Source organism: Tachysurus vachellii, chromosome 5 (genome assembly GCF_030014155.1).
Source record: "Tachysurus vachellii isolate PV-2020 chromosome 5, HZAU_Pvac_v1, whole genome shotgun sequence".
NCBI classification, from domain to species: domain Eukaryota; kingdom Metazoa; phylum Chordata; class Actinopteri; order Siluriformes; family Bagridae; genus Tachysurus; species Tachysurus vachellii.
In genome coordinates, this window is record NC_083464.1 from 20,694,438 (window position 1) to 20,717,453 (window position 23,016).

The 23,016-nt window shown below is 37.4% G+C and overlaps 1 protein-coding gene across 1 annotated transcript; it reads right to left on the bottom strand.

Moving 5' to 3' along the window:
- Positions 1 to 3,397: 3,397 nt before the first annotated feature.
- On the bottom strand, positions 3,398 to 18,456 carry thbs3a (thrombospondin 3a). Its single transcript, XM_060870343.1, has 23 exons — positions 18,225 to 18,456; positions 15,737 to 15,943; positions 15,105 to 15,358; positions 14,801 to 14,903; positions 14,629 to 14,655; positions 14,449 to 14,531; positions 14,258 to 14,309; positions 13,852 to 14,000; positions 13,621 to 13,761; positions 12,146 to 12,220; positions 11,856 to 12,008; positions 11,494 to 11,604; positions 10,506 to 10,613; positions 10,202 to 10,361; positions 9,042 to 9,160; positions 8,648 to 8,700; positions 7,618 to 7,820; positions 6,949 to 7,127; positions 6,713 to 6,761; positions 6,394 to 6,590; positions 5,998 to 6,170; positions 4,288 to 4,427; positions 3,398 to 4,095 (listed from the first exon to the last, which is right to left on the bottom strand). Exons 1-23 carry the CDS (start codon positions 18,313 to 18,315, stop codon positions 4,037 to 4,039), a joined length of 2,886 nt encoding a protein of 961 aa, XP_060726326.1. The 5' UTR covers positions 18,316 to 18,456; the 3' UTR covers positions 3,398 to 4,036.
- Between the last annotated feature and the right edge of the window lie 4,560 nt (positions 18,457 to 23,016).

Here is a 23,016-nt window from a genome sequence, read left to right on the forward strand (position 1 = left end):
ATGCCAATCAATGTACCATGCATGTCTTTGGACCGGGGGAGGAAACCGGAGTACCCGGACGAAACCCCTGAGGCACTGGGAGAACATGCAAACTCCACACACACAAGGCGGGAATCGAACCCCCAACCCTGGAGGTGTGAAGCGAACATGCTAACCACTAAGCCACCATGCCCCCCAATAGGTGCATATTAATAATACCAAAATGTTAGTTTTAACCACCTTTACACATAGTGCAAGTTTAAAGAAGATCAGACAACATCAAGAAGTTGGACATCAAAATCCCACGAACAGAGCCGATCGGCCCTATACGCTCACTACGCAAGTTAATAAGACAATATGAAGTGGAGCTATCTATCTGGCCATGAAAAGAGAAAAAATAAACAAAATGAGAGTGAAATGCGAGAACAGCAATCAGGTAAACTTGTCTTCTCTTCAAGTTTGATGTCAGCAAGAGCAAATAACAGTAAAGTTAAGTTGATTCTGTCTCTAGTCTCTTTCTGGCTAGCTAAATTAGCTGTGCAGTGCTGCCGGTGCATCTCTTGGCCTGTCTGTCACACAACAATTTATTGCGTGAACATTCGCGTGAATAAACGCCCAAGGGCAAAGGTGTTTATATACGGCTGCTCGATAACCGCGCCGCGCGTGAATATGCGTTCATATGCGCGTGCAATCGTGCACGAAATGACACGCGCGCTTTCCAGCAGCAACATCTGTGTGGGGACCAGTACAAAAAGTAGCGTGATAGCACTCCTAAATGACAATGTTTATAGTCTCTCAATCAAGGTTACATCAACGTTAATGCAATATGGAAACCAATGGATTTACATTGGAATGGGCATAATTCCAGGTCAATATGAATGCACATCCCTCAGTAAATAATAACCATCAGGGATCAAGTATTGCTCTCATGCATACTATAAAACACAGTGATACGGTATGGCAAGCCATTTCAGCTTTTATACATTCACATGATATGGATTTTTGATATCAAGAATTCAGTATTCGATACTTAAAATGTAAATATTAAGAGTGTGATTTCTAGTAGTAACCATATTTTTTATACCAGGAATTACATTTTACACTAGTAAAAACATAATTTCTGATATCTGCTATTGCATATTCATTCATTCATTCATTCATTCATTCATTCATTCATCTTCTACCGCTTATCCGAACTACCTCGGGTCACGGGGAGCCTGTGCCTATCTCAGGCGTCATCGGGCATCAAGGCAGGATACACCCTGGACGGAGCGCCAACCCATCGCAGGGCTATTGCATATTCACTAGTTGAATATTGCAAGAGCCAAGTCATATTATAAATAGTATTTTATATTTGAAAATGGATAAAGAGGAATCTGAGGGAGGCAGTTTAAGTGGGGCTATTGCTAATATTCAACTCAAAATTCTATTTAAAATATTCCATTCAATAAAGATTTGTTTATACCTCATTCAATTCTGTATTGTTTTACTCTTTGACCGAGAGATGGAGCAAACTTTTTTAAAATGAGGGAGGTAGGAGGGCCCCTTAGCAGAATTTTGCTTAGGGCCCCAGGGAGGTCAGGATCGGCTCTGCCCACAAACAACAGAATCTGAAAAATGCAAAGCCAGTTCACTTGGCACCAACAACCATGTCCGAAAACTGATATCATATTTATATCTATGACATTTTCTTTGCTTTGTATCATGTTATGAATTTCAGAATGAAAGAAAATTGCACTATTAAGCATATTGCTTTGTTAATAGAAGTAAATAATAAAATAAAAAAGTACTCAATAGTGTAATGAAAAAGTATATAGTATATACGTTATTAAACAGTATAAGCTTTTTGGCAATTACTAGTTAGAAATATATATATTTTTCCTTCACACCCCTGTTTGTTCCTTCCCATTTAGTACTATTTTGTTTGTGTCCGTATTCTATATTTTCTATTCTATATTCTACATCACTTCACACCCTGAGAGCGCTCTGGCTGTGTGTGTGTGTGTGTGTGTGTGTGTGTGTGTGTGAGAGTGTCCGCGTGCACGCTTCACTGACCAGGCCACACTGCGCTTTGTTGGCCGTGGAGGAGGAGCTCGGCTCTGAGGTGAAGCTCCACATGACGGGATTCACATTGTGCATCGAGATTTGGAGGAAAAGGCATAAAAACGAAAACTGTACACAGGGGAAGCGGAAAAAAACACAAGGACACGGACTATACTAAAACCCCTAATACTAAAAATACTAACGCCGTTATGTATTTAATTAATTCACTTTTTGTGTGTATAAACAAATGGTTTTAATCTTATAAGGAAGGCTGTGACAACAATGGCTCGTTCTATTGTTATGGGTATGTAAATTATTTATTTATTTGCTTCACTTTTGGACGAATTTGACGTGTTTGTGTGTGTGTGAGGTGCAAGTTTATTATTGAAAAGTTAACTATTACATGGTGAAATTTGCTCAGACTCCTTAGTAGGCGAAGAACTACAAGGTTTCTAAGCAACCTGTTGTCTAGGCAACGCTCTCGCGGCTTTATTCATTCAAGTCCCGCTTTATAGGAGCGCACGTGCCCGCATTGTTTTTAGCTAAGTGCTTAGCAATGCACAGGAAAAACAACAACAAAAAAAACAAAGCAAACGAAGAACAAGAAAACCTATTTGTACCGTCATGTATAGGACTTAATTTCTGACGTTCCACTTGTTGCTTGTTCTCTGACCAAAACAGTGAATAAAACAAACCACTAACGTTCATCATGCTTTTAAATGTTGTGTGAGAAAGCCAAATATTGTATTATGTTACTCTATAATATGTTTGTTATGGGCGGTCTCCTCCAACTCGTTTGTTTTTGTTGTGTTTAGCGCTGCTCTGCGGTTGGACGAGCACTGTGTGGACAGCGCATGCGCGACCATCTTGTTTCCCGTCCGCCGGCAGGTGCGGGACGCTGTGCATTGTTGTACGATTTCCCGCCAATATTGCACTCGTCCCGGCCTCCTGGAGCGCGAGGACACCACAAGCTGGTCTGAACTAGATATGGCCGGATTCATTAGTGATGTCAGTGGACGCGCGTGAACCACAGCACAGAAGCAGCAACAATACTGACCATGGTTGTGCTATTGGGACATGAATAATGGCAGGAACTTTGATATTCTGACTGTCTTTAAAACCCTCCCTCATAAAAATAGTAAAAGCAAAAGATTAGGGCCAAAACAATACAAATATTATTTTAATACAAGCAAAAAGCCTTCCCTAGCTGAGGCACAAACTATTTTGTAGTAGTCTTAATCTTGCAATTTAAATGGAGCTGTTATATAATTTCGCCTTAGTTATAATACGTGTTAGAGTCACAAGACTCCGAGAATCCGCACTGTGAACAACCGTCACAATGATTGTAACCAAAGAAAAAAATTGTTTCATCACATTGTTATATATCTGAAGCTAATTCGTTTTAATTATATGTATATTTAATGGTCTATTTCACCTGCAGGTTTTTCATTGTACAGTTGGGACAGGTCTTACACAGGATGGCTCCTTACATGTTATTTTTGGCATATCACTTTCCTATATATTTAAAGGATTAAATTGATATTTACAGTAATAGGATGTCAGATTAACAGCAAGAAGTTAGATGTACAAATCAGTGATCATTAACACATGGTCATCTTTACACATTTTCCCTTTCACTTGTTCTCTCCCACATCATTACACACACGCACACCACACGCACACACACACATACACACGCACACACACGCAGACACGAATACAGCGTTTTGCTTTTTACATTGACCTGAGGCACCTCCTTACTACAACAGTCTCATTCATACAATAAAAAGTCAGTTGTTGATTTCTCTACTTTGATTTTGCGTTTGCGTCTTCAGACGGCTGGTGTCATTTTCTCTTTTTTTGATCTTGTGTTCCCTTTCGCACAAGAGCTTGACAGTCTGGCCTGTGCACAGTGGCTGGTTTGCAGACCCAGAGCAAATGTAGAGACTCTGTGAGTGTTTCTGTATGAAGTTGCAGTGTAGATCGGGGTGGCCAGCTTTGATTCTCCCACTTCTCACACATGAATGTGCATGAACTGTTTATGCTGTGATTCAAAGTCCTCCGGGACTGTGTCTGAAAAAGACAGATATAATTATTTTATAAATATTCAGCCATAGAGTAAATGATCTATACTCATTCATTTCTTATTCTATCATTAATGACTTTTATTATCTCAGTCACTGCAGACCATTACATGATATATGAAAAAGTGGCATTTCACAATTCACTGGATGTTGATCTGAAAGCATTTTAAGGGTAGCGTACCATTGCATCGGTAGCGTAGGTTAGACCAAATGATATTCTCTTGTGAAAAGCAGAATACTCCAAGCCGACCTCCTCTCATAGTCGTGTCAACCAACACATCGGAGTCAGCCACCAAATCCATTCCCTCGTAGAGTTTTACTCTGCCACACAAATACATACTTAAGTTATAGAATTCATATTTTTTAACTCTTATAATCCTGGTCTGGAGTTCATCCACAGACTTCTGGGATTGATTCCCATAATGAATAATAATATTACAAATAAATAGATAGATAGATAGATAGATAGATAGATAGATAGATAGATAGATAGATAGATAGACAGACAGACAGACATATAAAATGCTTTTCTATACCCAGCTAAGAGAGAATACCATCAGAATCCATATAACAGATTATTAAATTAAATCAAGCAGAACATAAATAAAAAGACAAAACAATCTAAATTTAAACACCCATTAAAGAACCCCCATTATCCAATAATAACTGATTCATATAAGAAACTACAAATGAATTAGATAATACTAAATACAAGTGGCATAAGACTGTGGGTATACAGGTAACATAAGCATAACGTAACATAAGTCAATGAAAGGTGCCTGAAATGTATCGCAATATGTCATATCCATGCTAGAGTTTGGTGAGAGAAAACCTGTGGGTGTTTGAAGACACAAGAGTATTGCAGGAGTTTGGAGGATGACGTGATGTTTTAGAGATGGTGGACTGAAGCTCAGTATAGGGTGTGTGTGCGCGCGTGTGTGTGTGTTTAGTTCTATTCACCACTCTAACGGAATACAAAGCAGGTGTTTCTCTGTGTGCCTGAAAGAGCCTGGAATTTCACAGAGAACTGGCTATATACACACAGCAGTCTGACAGAGCTGCCCCCCTACTCCCGGACAGCCCCCATCTGCTGTAAGTATTGTGACAACTTCTCTAAATTCAAATCCAAATTCAAGCCGTTTCTTGTTTTTGTCTTTGTAATTAAAATATTTGATGTTGGTTAGAAGGTACCATTGCATATTTATATGATTAAATATATAGCATACTTATTAGTCTATGACAGGTTTGGCAAACTTTTATTTTCTGAAACACTTGTACTCTGTCATACTGTGTGCATTTGAATGAAAGATATATTACACGAGTTTAGATTGTATATGTTTTTATTACATTAAATCACGCATATTCCTTGTTCTGTGTCGTCAACTTTCCTCACTGTCTCTTTAGCCTTGTCTACTACAGTAGTTTCCGTTGGATCTGCATATCAACAGGCACCAAGGAAATTCTTGCCAAGGATTTCATTGGCATGGCAACCGCAACAATGGAAGGCCAGGAGGCCCAGCCACTCACTAAAGTCACAGAGGTTTTGGAGGACTAGGGCTTTAGGAAAAGGGGGAAGCAGAACAAAAAAGAATACAAAGACAAGCATCCAGACCCCCATTTTCGTGCCTACCAGTGAGGATTTTGTTCACCTCATGTTTGGATCATTGCATCCATTAACTGTATACAGAAGGGCACCCTCTAATGTTTTACAGAATGTGAGGTAATGACAACATATTTCTGTAGATTGAACAAGGAATAAGACTGTAGGAATAAGACCAAGGTACTGTAGTTATGATCAACAATTTTAGAAAGGAAAATTTGTAATGGAAATTTAGGTCAAGATTTTTTATGGGGTGCAAGTCTTTAACCTTGCCACCTTCCATACTCTCACCTGATGTAGCCAACCTGGGGCCGGTGACTGAGCTGCCAGCGATAGGAGGTTTTGTCTTTCCAGCCGACGTTGCGTGGGTCTTTCCACAATAACTTCACCTCACCTTGTGTGTCTCCGGTGTGCCACAAAGCGTTGCGGAGAAATTCACCAGGCCCTGTACGGGACTTTACTGCCTACAGAGGGAACCAGGATTCCAAATCTTAGCCCATTCCTACATAATCTGAGTATACATGGCTCTATATAATGGGGTCGCTAATTTACAAACAAAACACATCACACTGATAATACAGAAACAAGTGGGAGAAGGCTGTTAGGTTAAATATATACATCTATTTAAATGTAACACTTCCAAACCAATGAAGCTGTTCTGAGCTGAATAGTTTTATGTATTGCTACCTTGAGTTGTAGGCCAGGCTCAGCCATGGCTCGAAATGGCACAGACTGCCAGTATGTCTGCTCTGTCTGCTTCCACATCACTACATAGAAGCTAGATGAGTCCTGATATCCAAAGATGAAGCCAGCATAGTCATCATCAGTCACTGTGTTTACATGGAAAGTGCCCTCAAAGTCCACACCGTTGAATGCTGTATAGCCTGCAAATGAAAGTTAGGGGGATTAGAAAAGACTATATGATATACTTATTTTGTTAATTACAAAAAGTGATTTTTTGTTGTTGTATACAAGTAGTGTTTAAATGTACTGAAATGGGACCTACCAACTGCTAATCCAGGGTCACTGTTCATCGTCTGAACAATCTCCATACCCTGAAATGTCACAAATGCATTAGTTTAAATTTGCAATATGCAATTTCTATTGTAGGTGTCAGGTTTATCAAAATAACAGGCTTTGGATAAATTAACTATGTACTTTGCTTGTTAAATGGTTGGAAGTGTATTATTCTCCAGCATTAAAGCAGCACACGAGTTCTATAGAAATGATCATCTGCCAGACCTGATTAAGAACCACCCAGTTAGGATCAATTTGGGCATCACCCTCTGGGTCCAATATGACAGTCTGATAGGCTCTGAAGTCTGTAAGTGTGACCTCAGAACTCTCTGGACACACATCAATCAAATCCAGTACTGCATCATTGTCAAAGTCATTCTCACACACGTCTCCAACACCATTCCCTGGGGAGATGGGAGAAATATATTAAATATAACAAAATCTTGATGGGGTTAAATGGGGATGGACTTTTAATAATATATGGATATTTTAAATTATTAATACCCTTTATTATTATTTTAATAATAATTATTACTTAATTATTATTGTATAGTTTAATTTTTATTCAATTATTATTGTTGAAAAAATGAGTAAACGATATTTACATGGCAGTGACTATGTTTTCTATTTTACCTTACTTACTTAATTATTAGACAGAATAATTTAAATATATTCTTTCTTTCTTTCTTTCTTTCTTTCTTTCTTTCTTCACTTGGTTTCTTAACTTTCTAGACATATACAAACAAATAATCACAATGTTGTTGACTACACTAGCCATTTAGTTAAAGCTCAAGAGTATGAGCTGTACAGAAAACAGGCTGCCTGGAAGCTGATAAACAACGGTGATAATTATCATAAACACTGGTGCAAATAACCATGAGATATGTTCATTACCATCTGAGTCTTTCTGGTTGGGATTGGGAATGAGTCTGCAGTTATCAGGACCGAGACCTCCTGCAGTCTCAGTGTCAGGAATTCCATCATTGTCATCATCATCATCACAGTCGTCTCCAATACCATCATTATCCGAATCAAGCTGAGAGCTGTTAGGGATGTTAGGGCAGTTGTCTCGACTATCTTGGTGTCCATCTTCATCACTGTCCAAACAACCATACAAACAGAAATCAGATATACATTGGGAATGAATACATTCATATAGCATCTGGTTTAGATACGTATATACTGGGATCCTGCAGAAAGCAACAAAAATATCACACAAGCAGGAAAGCGTTTATTTTATTTGCTATTTCTACGTTCATTTCCCCTACTTATCCATTTCTGTTGCATGAGATTATGAACATGAAGGCTAGTGGCACAGCAGGTAGCTATGTCCACCTCATAGCTCCAGAGTCTCATGTTTGAACCTTGAGTTTGTGTTACTGTCTGTTTGGAGTTTCTCACCAATCAGAGAAACTCCCCTCCCCGTGTCTGTGTGGGCTTTTTCTGGGGTTACAGTTTCATCCCTGACATTCGGACAAATACGCCATATAACACTGTCTATGTTGAATTATCCCTAGGTGTAAATGAGTTTATGAATGTGTGTGAGTGGTGCCCTGTGGTGAACCTTTTCCTTATTCTTCTGTATTCCTAGTGTCTTATATGTCTCAATGTTCCCAAGATAGGTCCTGCAACCTCTGCAACCCTGACCAAGTAATGCAGTTAATGAAGATAAATGAAAGAATGATTAGAAACAGATGTGAAATCGAACACACTAATTGTGCTATTGATATAAATTACAATTTCCTTCTTCAGTATACCCTGAGGGTATGCAAACATTTGCAACTCAGTGGTAAAGTATCAAAATATTACCAACCAGGCAGCAAGTCTAGGTGGCGCCAGAGTAATACATAATGTGCTTGTGTGTGTGTGTGTGTGTGTGTGTGTGTGTGTGTGTGTGTGTGTGTGTGTGTGTGTTTAAACTTACGAGTCCTGATTTGTGTCACACACATCTCCTACAAGGTCATTGTCTATGTCAGTCTGAAAGAATATAAGTAGCATTATGTGATTATGTGAACATTTTCATAGCACTTTGATTTGAACTCAAATTACAAACCATTCACTAATGAAAAATTTAAACAAGTCCTTAAAAAGAATTTAGAATTCTAGAATTTATTTCTAATTCTACACATGGAAAAATTAAACCACATTTTGATCATAATGCCATCTTTTTGGTACAAAATAATCATTACCCACCCACTGTGCCCTAGACCACTTCCATAATTGCTGAATGTCCAACAAAGATTAGTCCTGCAGTGGGCTTTTGAATGATTAAACAGATACATTAAAGCTTAGAACAGTGCTTGGTAAACTGTGAGAACCTGCATAGGGTTGTTCATCTCAGGGCAGCTGTCACAGGCATCTCCCACTCCATCATGATCCCGGTCTGTCTGCATAGGGTTCGGCACTTTGGGACAGTTATCCAGCACATTCGGAACACCTGCAATGCACAGATATAATTGCAGTAGTGTGATTCAAAGTTTGGAAAACTAATCGTATGCTTACTTTGGCCCAAAGACTAATATCCACTTCTACCTAATACTAAGCCTAAACTACAAAATTACATATGAGTTTTAAAAATGAAAAAATCTTTACACATATTGTATATGCATTTACAAAAATAGCCCCTGAAAACATTGTTTTAAATTTGCTCATTTAAAGATATTTGGCCCTAAGTAATAATAATAATAATAATAATAATAATAATAATAATAATAATAATAAAAACGATCAAGCTCAAAGATGGCCTTGTAAATATTTAAAGTAAAAATTTACTGTGAATTATATATGGTTACATATATTTATATATAATGTTTTAGTGGCATAATTATTTGAAATTTAAAGTTTAATAAATTTATAGTTTTACTGTTTTAGTTGAAACTTCAGTCACTGTCATGTCGATTTATTTCCACTTGGTTAACAGTTTTCATCATTACCCATGATGCTGATCAACTATTTATTTATACTGATGTCAAATTTATCTCTAGCTAAAGACTGCAATTAAGCAATGAATTTTACTCGTTTAATCTGTACAGCTCTCTCACGTCCTTGCCCAAATGCTCTACTCAAACAGATCACGTTCAAAAAAACTAATGTAATAAACACTATCATACTCGTCATCTTGGAGATCTCTAACTAGCTGAACCGAGTCTCTAATGAGGCTGAACTGCATCATAGGGCTATGCTGCATATTGCAACTTCGGGTTTAACAATTACTTACTTCTACACTTCTACTTTCTCATTAATATGACATTAAAGATCACCGAACAATGGTGTGTGAGAAGAGAAACATGACTGTTATTATTTATTTGTAAGATTGGTAAAAAATTTTTCTCCCATTAAACACCATTGTCCAGTGTCCTTCTGAGTCATCAGAGCAGCAGACAGCTGCTGATTGCTTACAGGGACAACAAAAATGAGCAACAAATATATTTAACGTGCTTATGCTGGTGGAAGTCTGAAACAGAGAAATTGTAATGACCGTCTCCATCAATATCTTGGTCACAAGCATCGCCCTCTCCGTTGTTGTCTGTGTCTTTCTGGTCAATGTTGGGCACATTGGGACAGTTGTCACATGCATCGCCAAAGGAGTCTGTGTCTGAGTTTTGTTGGTCTTTATTGGGTACCAGCCGGCAGTTGTCCTAAAACAAAATGATTAGGAAAACATTTATGTTTAATCTGTGCATGGTATCATTACACTGTCACAAAGCCAGGAAGAAAACTTGGGGTAAATAAATGAAGAGGTGTGTTAGAGAATCCTTATATAATAAGCTCCATTATTATACCTCCACATTCTTAATACCATCCCCATCAGCATCTTCATCACACTGGTCACCTATGCCATCATTATCAGCATCTTCCTGGCCTGAGTTTGGTGTGTATATACAGTTATCCTGTACAAGAATAATTATGAAAACAGACAGTATTAATTTTTATTATGTCAATGTCTGAACTGTTCAAAAATGTGAACAGTTGCAAAATACATAAAAGCAAATCATTAGAATCAAAGCTGTATATTAGGCTTACTGGTGTGTTGTAACAAAATTTTAATTAACCACATTAATGCCAATATAGACTTAATGATTTGATTTGATTATGATTAACATTTAAATACATTTAAATAGATGAAATGTAATTTGTTTATATAGACTGAAACCTCCATGAACACAAAGGCACGATGTATATTTCGATGCACCTATGTATGAACATTTTTTGTGTATTATAAAGATGTATTTTCTTTATTGTTTAAGCAATTTGATGTTTCTCCTAGACAGTTTCTACATACTATCTGAACTAAATGATAGCTTGGTGTGTGAACAGTTAACACATACTTTATATATCACACATCCAGCCAGTAAATAAACATAAAGCTCACATACGTAATCGTATAGCAGCTAAGGAAAGCATCCTTTAAGGAAAGTGGATGTTTGGTACATTTCTGGAAATGAAACACAGAGTCTTGCGTATTTCACCACCTTCAAGCCAGAAAGAAACGAACCCAGCATATATGTTTAATATATGTTTATATTTATACCCTCATTTAGAGCAGTTCAGGGTTAAGAGCCTTGCTTAATGGCCAAGCAGTGGCTGTAGTGGCAGCTTGGCCTTGTTGGGATTTTAACTCACAACCAATAGTACAACATTATAACCACTGAGCGTCCACATCACCCAAGAATTTGAATGATGATGATTTTTTAAATATATTTTACTTTCAGCTGTAAATATGAGAAATTAAATATATAAAAAATGATATACTATGTGATGACTTCAGACCTGTTTGCAGTGCTTGTTATTGTCTATGCAGGGCAGAGCACGGTCAGGGTAGCCATCAATATCTGTATCTACACCACAGGTGTTGCCGTTACCAGCCCAGCCAACATTACACTGAAAAAACACAGACCAGATATAAGACATATGAATCGCACAAACATCCTCGATCATATCGTACATTCAACACTCAAAGTCATTCAAAGTCCAAGTACATTCAACATTCAAAGTCCAAGTAAAAATAATCACGAGTTAATAAGTTAATAAGGCATAATAAATCTGGTATGCACTTAGATGAGGTCTCATTTAAAACAAATGTGATTTACCCTTTATTTTTTAATTTAAAGTGGTATTAGCCATTAGCATACCGCACAAGACACTCCACCATTCCTCTCAATGATACAGTGAGCACGGGAGTGACATGGGTTAAAGTCGAGTGTAGAACAGGTTTTCCGAGGAAAACAGCCTGCCGTCTGATTTCCCACATAGCCAGCTTTGCATTGCCCACATTTAAATGACCCCTGAAAGAACATGAAGAGGAAAGAGTAGGTGAAAGTGAATTGGAACTTTCTTGGCACTTTGACTGACTTCATCAAAGCTTCCATGTCTTATTAGGACATTAGGCTGCTGAGGTCTAAATAAGAACCTTAATACTTACAATGGTGTTTATGCAGACAGAATTGGCTGTGCATGCATTGGCAACTTCCACACATTCGTCTATGTCTAGACATTCCTGGGAAGGAAAAACCCAACAGAGAAAAGAGCAGTTTGACAACTAAAAAATATACGTACAATATCCTCTGTGTATATCTAAGCAGCAGTTGTTTTGTTTTTATTTTTACACCATTTCCCACATTTAGTCATTGCCAGTTCCCAGTTCTCCCCTACTGCATGACAGCTGCTGCTAACACAATGTCAGTAACCGCTCTTTTCCATATACATGAGCTCACAGAACCCTATGATTAGCTAGTGTTCTACTGATAGTAATTTAGCTTTGTACTGAAAATAATAGCACTCTTCCCTCCCAGAAAGCAGGGCAAATTATGTTTCCTTGGACCCCCCAGGCACAGATGGTTGTGGCTTCATCAGGATTAGATGTGACATCTAACTGACCATTTCCCTATGATAAGCCGAATGCTTTTCTGATTATGTAATTATGTATTTATGTATAATGTGAATAAGGTTGCAACCCTCAACATGCTAAAAGTGGACACCCTATGCCCTAACACTCAATATCAAAATTCCATTAGACAAACCTGTAATGTCTCATTCATTCATTCATTTATTCATTCATTCATTTTCTACCGCTTATCCGAACTACCTCAGGTCACGATGAGCCTGTGCCTGTGCATCTCAGGCATCATCGGGCATCAAGGAAGGATACACCCTGGACGGAGTGCCAGCCCATCGCAGGGCACACACACACACACACACACACTCTCTCATTCACTCACGCACTCACACACTACGGACAATTTTCCAGAGATGCCAATCAATCTACCATGCATGTCTTTGGACCGGGGGAGGAAACCGGAGTACACGTAGGAAACCCCCGAGGCACGGGGAGAACATGCAAACTCCACACACACAAGGCGGAGGCGGGAATCTAACCCCCAACCCTGGAGGTGTGAGGCGAACATGCTAACCACTAAGCCACCGTGCCCCCCTCCTGTAATGTCTCTTTCAACAAAATTGACATTTAACCATGGCGAGATAAGCAGTTACTTGTTCTTTAAAATAGTCTTATGGAATTCAGCTCAATGAGAATCCAAAATGAAAATCAAATTCAGATTTCTTCCTTTACATGGTTAGGACATTTTGTTTCCTTTTTGCTTCTTTTTAGGGATTGTTTTACATTTTTAGACTTTTACTGCACATTTTAGACATGCACTGTGGCATACTACAGTTCTGTGTATAAGTGGATGTTGCTTTAAAATAAATGCCAATTATGCAAAATGACAATTGACAATTTGATGACAATTGGCATAAACATTTTCTGTGGGATGGGGAAGTTGGGACAGTCATTTTATATCATTCAATATCATTTTACTGGTTGTTTTTTCCATCTGGAAACCAGAAGACTTGGGTGGGCAGCTACCCTATATAAGTGTGATTGTGAGTGTTAGTGAGCACCTGTTTGTGGTTCTTGGCGTATTCTAGACCAACCCCTAAGACAGGTTTCCCCCAATATCCGGCTGGGCAGGGCTCACATCTGAAGCCCTTCACTGTGTTTACACATGCACTTGTAGAGTAGCAAGGCTGAGCCAATGAACACTGAGAAAAACGCAGAAAGAATACACCAGCATATGCATGCCTTGAATTTATATTTTTAAATGTTAGGTCTTATTATAATGACATACTCACTTCATTAAGATCTTGACAGTGAGTGCCATTGCCTGTCATTCCTTCAGGACAGGGCCCACAGCGATATCCTGGAAACTCAAAAGTCTCCATGCAGGGAACTTCCTTAAAGCAGGGGTTGGGCTGGCAGCGGGAGCGAGGTTCATGAAACCCTATAAAAAAAAGCTAAGAGCTATTGCTGAAAAATAAAAACTCCAATGTTTGTCTTTGTCTTTTCTAGTTTGTATAAAATCATAAATTTATTATCACATTATATTATTAGTAGTAAAAGGATCATTATAGAAGTAAAAAAGTACCTATTCAGAACAGAAAAAATCTGCTCCATTAATGACAGAGTTAAGACTATGTTGGAAATTAAATGAATGTAGTTGTCTTACTTCTAGCTATAACCTGGGCAGAGAAGACTTACCGCATATTTGGCACTCCATTATGGTATTCCTAATAAGAGACATTTCCTTCACCTAAAGTAGGCAGAGAACAGAGAGATATGCACATCCACATACTATCAAAACACAAGATTTTAGCCTGTAAAAAAGTATAGCCAAGGGCCAGCTCATATGATTGATTCTAAAATACACACATACACACACACACACAAACCTGTTCTCTGATATCTTGTCGAAGCTCACCCAAGATCTGATTAAAGATAATGAGTTGTCCAATCAGAGCTTTGGTGTGATCACCTGTGACCAACAAACACATTTCTTTATTATATGCATTCACAAATATGCTATAATTTCTATAGTGTATTCTGTTTTATAGTTGGTTTATAGCACTTACCAAGAATAGAGTTCACTTCCCCATTTACTGGGAATAGAAGCAAAGACAGAGTGAAAGAATACCCCAATAATTCCTTACAGACATTTATTGATACTCTTATCTTAGAATAAGAATATCAGATCAATATTAATGTACATTTCATTATCTAGCAGAGTATCTAATGGTGTGTTACCTATATTGTATGAAGAGGAGTCACCCTGAAAAGGGCAGTCAGTGAGAGCACCTGCACTGGCTACAGTCCCCCCTAGAGCTAGTTTGAGGCTCTCTACTGATCCCTGTAACCAAACACAAACATTCTCACATATTGTAATACCCCCAATGTATTTACTTTCTCCCACAGGTTCAATTAAAAATAGAAATGTCGGCCAAATTAAGTAACTCAAAGCTCTCTGCTGTATAGAGACACTTCTGTTGATCAACATGTTTTTATATGAGCTATAATAGATCAAGTAAAACCCTGAGCAAAGCTACTATACCTGAAGCCGAGCATATGCCTTGTAGCCATTTCTTATCTCCACCAACTCAGCCTCTGCCGGCAGGGTGACCAATTGAGGCAGGCGCTGGGCAGAGTCAGCCAGGCGGCAGTTGACATAAAGCTCAAGGCTGAGGTTTTCTCTTTGCAGGCCTCCTATGCGGAGGATAATGGATTGCGCACGCCCGTCTGCCAAGTTAGAGCTTTGCAGGTTTACTGTTTGCAGCTTGCCGTCTTCACGAACATACCGAACAAGAGCTGTCAGAACAGTAATTTAATTAATATAGACTTTATTATGAATGACCTTAAAAGTTGATCTTACCAATTATAGAGCAGTCAGTAATAAACCAAAGATTATAGTGCCATCAACACAGTTATTATGTTATTAAGGGTGATTTATGCAATGGGGCCTTTGTGGAAGGTAAAAGAGCATCTGTGTGTATATACTGTATGTGTGTATAATAGCAGAGTATTAAAGCTACCCTCTGATGACAGTATTGTTTTTTTTTTTTTTATTATGGAATAGTTCGAGCATTGTTCTGGCTGTCTTTAAAATGTATTGCGCTCTGGTTTGTCCTACCTTCTTGCAGCAATATACAGACACCAACTTAGATCTGATCCTATATCTAAAAGTACCTTTGTTGATTTTGCCCATGATGGCAAGCTCCAGGTACTTTTTATTGTCCTGCTTATTGTAGAAGCCAAGTAGCACTCCACCAAGTTTGGGTGGCAGGCGGAAGGTAGAGACGATATAGAGATCACTAAGAGACTTTAGAGCTCCAGACATCTTCTCCACTGCAGCCACATTCTGCTTGACATCCTGTAGAGCCAGCATGTCTATCACTGAAATACAGGAAGCATGGATTTTAGTGTTTATGCAGGCATTTGAAGCAGGCATTATGATAAATTCTTAATTTTGAGGAAAATCCATTATTCATTCTGCATGTTTCAGTGTTTTCTTTCTTTCTTTCTTTCTTTCTTTCTTTCTTTCTTTCTTTCTTTCTTTCTTTCTTTCTTTACTGACTTACTTACTTGCTCGTTCTACTTTTGCACCACAATTGTATTTCTATGTATTGCTTTTAATCTCTAAACTATAAACAGCTCTGTAGCCTGTGAAAGCTTAGGATATATATTTGGCTTACGTTGTATATTCCTGTAATAGAAGTATGTCCTACAGCTAAACAATGATTGATTATTAAATCCTTAAATCTTTCATTCAATTCAATTTAAATTTATTTGTATAGCACTTTTTACAATTGACATTGTCTCAAAGCAGCTTTACAGAACATAAACTATGTTAACTAAAGGTTATTATAAAGAATAATATAAAGATTAATATAATACAAAATTCAAGATTAATATTAGATATATTTAAGTGTACTGGAGGGTGTGATTATAAATATACAGTCTGGCAAATGTATTGATGAGGATAAATCTTAAATCATTGCAATGCAATAAAAATGATTAAATGTGAAGGGTGATACTGCCATATTTGAAAATATTATAGCCAAGTGGTCTATACTTAAGCTTATATTTTTGTTAACTAAAAATATAAAAAAGGAAAATGTCCTTCCTTCCTTCCTTCCTTCCTTCCTTCCTTATTTCAGTCTATAATCATCATAATATATATTGTTGTCAGATCCCAGATCTAATTACAGTATGAAAGTTTCAGAATATAACTTTCCATTACTAATACAGCAGCAGTTTGCCATCTATCAAGTAGTTAATAAAGCTCACCTTACAAGGCAGGTGCCTTTATTGGCCTGAATTTCTGTCCTTGTGTGTTTGGGTCTGTTGTGGAAAGGGGAGGTTTTTTTTTTGTTTTTTTAACAGAGCCTAAATATTTCCAAGTACAATGCCCAAAGAATTTATAAACAACATGTCCTCTCAATTGCAGAACAAAGTAATGGGAAAAAGAGGAAAATATTTCTTTCTGTATTGCAACATGAATATACCAGTGCAGTTTTAACAAATGTACACATAAAACTTACATACAGTACATACTATTTACCCCGGTATCTCCTCATGGGGAAAATCACCTACTTTTGCTTTTATTTTATTTACAGAATGTACACTAACTAAGTCTACTTTGACAAAAGCATTATGCATTATCAACCATATAAGCACTTACTGTATATGAATATATTTAAGCATATATTCAAGTTACTCTTTTCCTTAGTCATTTCTCACATGTTGACTCACTTACAGGACAGCAGTACTGCAAGCCAGGACAAGGCTGTGTGTGTGTCTTTGTGTGTGTTTGTGTGTTTGTTTGTGTTTGTGGTAAAGAAAGAAGGAAAGAATCTGGCAGTAGACAGATTCAGGGTAGTGGGAAATCTCTGTGTTGTCTCACTCTGTATTCATAGTCCTTAAGTCACCACACAGATACAGCTGTGTGACAAATCAAAGAACAACCCACCCTGATATCTTTCTCTTGAGAAATATGACTTCAACAGTAGATAAAGCTATAGATGGATCAAGTATTTATGAATGCATATGTGTAATCTTACCTTATCTTAATAATAATAATAATAATAATAATAATAATAATAATAATAAAAAGAAGAAGAAGAAGAAGAAGAAGAAGAATTATTATTTGTATTCATATTATATTTCTCAATAATCTACAGGCTTTGAAATCGTCTTGATTTCTCAAAAGGTCCTATCTGGAAACATTTCAGAAGGGGAAACCCTATGTTGTGGGTAATAACCTTTGATGATACTTGGCATGTACACAAAACATAATAATATTTATATTATTTGATGACAAAGCAGGATTCAGCTGCAATGTCCTAGGTCACTGAGGATACTTGAGGATACCTTTGGAAGATATTAAGAAAACCATGACATTTTTAAATGTCTGTGTGTGTGTGTTGCATAGTTTTTTATTATAGCCTTCAATTCTTCGATTCTTCCATTTTTATCAACATGAAAAGACATAAATCATAAAGAAGTCCTACATCCGTCTCCAATGTTTATTATAGCAAGCAGTTAGACATAGAAAACTAATTCTAATTCTAATCAGAAAGACAGTTTCTTTTTTTTTTTGCTTAAATCCATTAAGCATGTAATTTAGCACATGTAGTTCAGCACATGAGACACAGTAAGTTAGTTATAATGATACCTTGTGTGTCTTGTTTCTCCAGAGGTTCACATAAGCAGATCTGCAACATGATCAACACAATCCAAACTGGCACAGAACGCATTGCACCCATGTTCTTGGGCAAAGCGTGACAGGAAGAACAGGATAATGCAGTGGAAGAAGAAAAAAACGAGTTATAAAACAGAAATATTCCTTATTAAACCAGTGCGGGTGAAGTTGCGGGTGCGCGTTCAGAGCGCGCTCCTTCTGACCAACTGGCTCGTGCGCTCAGAGAGAGAGAGAGAGAGAGAGAGAGAGAGAGAGAGAGAGAGAGAGAGAGAGAGAGAGAGAGTGTTGTGTCCAATTAAGCGCGCCGCGATGGGTGTCTAGCGGGTCAATTGTAGACAGTTGTAGACTTTATGACTCACTTTACTGAATCGGTTCTTTTGATTCACCCATTTAAGTGAATCTTTATTGGCATCCAGAAATATTGTGTGTGTGTGTGTGTGTGTGAGATATATATATATATATATATATATATATATATATATATATATATATATATATATATATATATGTATATATATATATATATATACATTCTATATATATATATATATATATATATGAGAGAGAGAGAGAGAGAGAGAGAGAGAGAGAGAGAACAGTATAATATATGGACAAAAGATTGTTTGAAGCCAGTGTTATTCTATGGCTTTGTTCTTATATTTCACAGTATCTGTATAACGATTAAATATTTCAATAACCTAGCTTTTTTCGAGAGTTCTATTTTTCATTATTTTGTAAATTTAATATCCAAACTTCTACATACCCGAAGAGATATTTTGAGATAAACTAACAAAACCCTGAAGTTCTATAATGGTTGTGTCAAATTTACATTTTCAACATGCTGAGGCAATTAGAAAGACTGGCCATAGATGCATATCTATTATTCACTAAGATAAAGTAGAATAGATGTGCGCTGTAACTGTTTTGTATTTAATTTTGTGTACATAATGGAACAAATGTAAAATAACTAGAGATAAAAGGTTTATTTCTTCTAAGAATTACTTAAAAAACTAAGTTGGTAAGTTTAGGCTGTAAAAAATAGCCAAAATCTCACCATGTGATCCATATGTGGTTCTTCCTCAAACTGTTCCCCCAAATGTCTTTCAGCATGACAATGCCCCTTTGCACAACGTGAGCTCCATGAAGACATGGTTTGTGAAGTTTTGTGTGGAAGAGAACCCCACTAAACACCTTTGTGATGAGATGAAACACCAACTGCACCCTAGGCTTTCTCACCTGCCATCAGTGCCTGACCTCAATAATGTTCTTGTAGCTGAACTGACAAATTCCTATAGAGATATAACCCAAAATCTAGATTAAAACCTTCCCAGATGAGTGGAAGCTGTTAAGTATGCAAAGGGGACAAATTAGAAGAAGAAGCCATTATTTGTCACATATACCTTATAGCACAGCAAAATTCTTTTTCTTTGCATATCCCAGCTTGTTAAGAAGTTGGGGTCAGAGCGCAGGGTCAGCTGTGTTACACCTCCCCTGGAGCAGAAAGGGTTAAGGGCATTGCTCAAGGGCCCAAACAATGGCAGCTGAGTGCTGCTAGGGCATGAAGCCTTGACCTAATGATCAGTAACCCTTAACCACTGCCCAGTAAATATCCCACTAAATATCCATGCCTATGGTTATGAAAGGTGATGTTCAACAAGCAAATGTGTATGTAATGGTCACATGTCCACATGCTATTAGATCGGTTATTTTAACAATGCAGTAATAAATATCCCTATATTAATGTAGTCAGCCTATAAACTGCACCTTTGACAGTCAAAGGGTTAAAATAGTGACATTATGTTTTAAAGAAATTTTTCTGATTATTCTGTACTCTGTTTCATCAGATGAGGATACAGGGTGCAATCTAAAGTTAAAATAAACCAGGTATTGTAATAATTAAATGATGGGCTAAACATGCATACAAATTAGATTAGATTATGTCATTTAAAATGGAAGCTAAAAAGACCTGAAAAATATGAGTGTAGTAGCTTTTAAATCTACTGATTTAATTAAATGGATTAAATTTAAATTTAAAATTTAAAAGTTTTGGTTAATTGAAAAATGTAATCCAGCTATTCAGATGTAAAATAACAAACAAGAGTAGACCTGTATGATACTATAAATACTATCATTTTTGTTTCTTATTATGGGGAAGCAAAGTGACCTTATTGAAGTTAAAGTCATATTTTTCTAAAAACATAGTTGGAAAAAGTAAAGACATTAACATAGAATCTCAGCAGTAGTAATAAGTGCAGTGACTGGAAGAAAGCTGAAAAAAGTGTATCAAGAATGCACAGAAAAATGCTTTTCTGGATTTCCACAGTGTGCAAACATATAGTAGAAGAAACAAAAGAGAGAAACAGATGTTGAGGTTGCACACATAATGATTATACACATGTTCTGTTGAGCCAAGGCTTTTTCCATTCATCACCAGGATAAATCACTCCTGTGATCATTTGTGATTGGACTAAATTCAATAGTCCAGTCACAAACATCAGAAAATCACTGTAGAAAAATAAAATGCACTGTTGAGACCTGAGACCTGGCTGTTGACCGCTTCAGGCAAACACTTAACCCTTGATATGACCTCATTGTCCTTTAAGAGTCTTTATAAACACACATCCTTGAAATTCACTGTAGTGTTAAATATAATGATGCTCTTAGATTGATAGATATTCATTCCAAGATGTGTTTAATAAAGACATAATATTGTGAATAGTAATATTAATAAAAATGTGATTAATAGAGCTTGAAGTTTTAAACTAAAACTTTTTTTGCCAGGTTTTAGTGAGGGCAGGCTTGACATCTCCCTCCCATGCACTAAGAAAGTGTTTATTTTTTATTGCTACTGTGTTGCCTCGGCAACGGCTTTTAACAGTCTGTGCCAAGGAAATATTTCCGCTCATACTTCATTATTGCTGGACCTTGAAAGCAGGAGATTTAGAAATGAATGGCTGGTTCGTGCCCATTTCAATCATCATTACACAATTTGAAAGTGTGTTCTAAAAAGGCATGCTAAACATGAAGCAACCTGCCTGTATGGAATGGGCGACTTGTTAAAATCATTCTCTTTCAGAGAAAAAGAAATCCAGCGTTTCAGGAAAAATGTTAGAATGCTTAGCAGTTGTCTAAAAAGGATGACTCACACCTTTTAGTTCCTGAACTAAACTAAAAGCAGATATATTCATGACATACTTGTTCAGGCATTAAACTTCGTTGTTCCTGTTCTATCTTAATTGGAATCTCATACAGAAGAAAGCTGCAGAATATATTTTTTTATACAGTGCTGATTTTTAATGTCATCAAATACACCCACCCACCCACACACACACACACACACACACACACACACACACACACACACACACACACACGCATGCCAAAGAAATACAAAAAACCTGGAGTGAACAGGAGCCAAGGTGGGATTCCTGGGCTGTGCAGTAATACACAGCTGTGTGTCCATAGGGTGCAGTGGAGAGACAGCCCTCAGCCCCTAGATTTTTAGATGTCCTTTACAAAGAGGAGAAGAAATATAAAAATTAAAAGCAACTAGAATGCTGAGTTTTTTTTATTGTGTTGCAAACGCAAAGTGTACTCTAAATTCTCCTGAGATAATAGCTTGCCAGTAGTATTGCACAAAACACTAAGACAAATTGATGAGTTAAAGAAAAAGCCAAAGCCTGTCAAAAATCATTTATCAAAAACTTGATATCAAGTGTCCACTGACCCATTGCCGTACACAACACGTACCGGGTGTTCCAAATGACTTATATAGTCTAACTCACCTTAAGTCAACCTAACAGTCAGTGTAACATTGTCCGAGCAAACCAACATGAAAATATCCCAGGGAAAATAACTTTAGGTCCAAATGGACCAACATCAATCTCTGCATAGCTGATGTGTTCTGATTTTATATATCACTGGGGCAGCACTCATCATTAATGACACTTTCAGTAGGAAACACTTGCATCTGTAGCAATGTAGAGACTGAGTCACTCTCATTAAGACAACTAACATTTGTTTGTGGTGTATGAGGTCATAGTCTGATAAGCCACTACTGAAGGATAATAGCTCCATTAAGCCTAGAAGGATTTCTTCTATGGATGCTGTTATCAATCCTAACATCCTCAACAGCAGCTGGTACCGCACATGGTGACCTGACTGAATCTGATCAGCAAGCTCAATCATTTCTACCACATGTTGAGTTAACAGAGTGGCTACTAGTTTCAGTGAATCAAGCTGCCTGAAAAACAACCATGATTCTAGGAATAGACTGAGGACTAAAAGACTGTTTGATGAGTAGAACCCTTATTTGAATGCTCCTTAGAATTCATGGGTTAGAGCAACAACTTTGTCTGCAAAGCATCCGACTGCCCTCTGTTTCATGGGCAGGTATTCTGTGGTATGGCTTAATGGTTAATGACAATCATTTGCCTTCTAGTGCTGTGAGGCCATTCACTTTCTCTGCCTATGGTGTGTATGATTCAGATGGTCCTCTGTGTGCTGTGGCAATAGGTTGCCACACGTTTCCATTTTTATGTTATGTTGATGATTATGAAAGCTGCCCTCTCCTCTCCAGGTCCACGGTCACTTTCTGACCAAACTGTTATGGGTGAGAGTGCAGGCTTTATAATCACAAAACCAGCACAAAAATAAAACACCTTCTATCAGCAGAGCCTACTAGTTGGCATCCACCAAGGCCATCCTAGACCCAGTCTGTCCATTTCTATTATAATCAGTTTGTTTATTCAGCCACAAGGAAATC

Coding starts and splice junctions, on each gene's coding strand:
- thbs3a (XM_060870343.1), bottom strand. CDS start 18,315: ATGGGTGCAATGCGTTCTGTGCCAGTTTGGATTGTGTTGATCATGTTG. Junction 14,001..14,257: donor AATGGAGTGCCAAATATGCG/GTAAGTCTTCTC, acceptor TTTTTTTTATAG/GGTTTCATGAACCTCGCTCC. Junction 10,614..11,493: donor ATAACAAGCACTGCAAACAG/GTCTGAAGTCAT, acceptor ATTCTTGTACAG/GATAACTGTATATACACACC.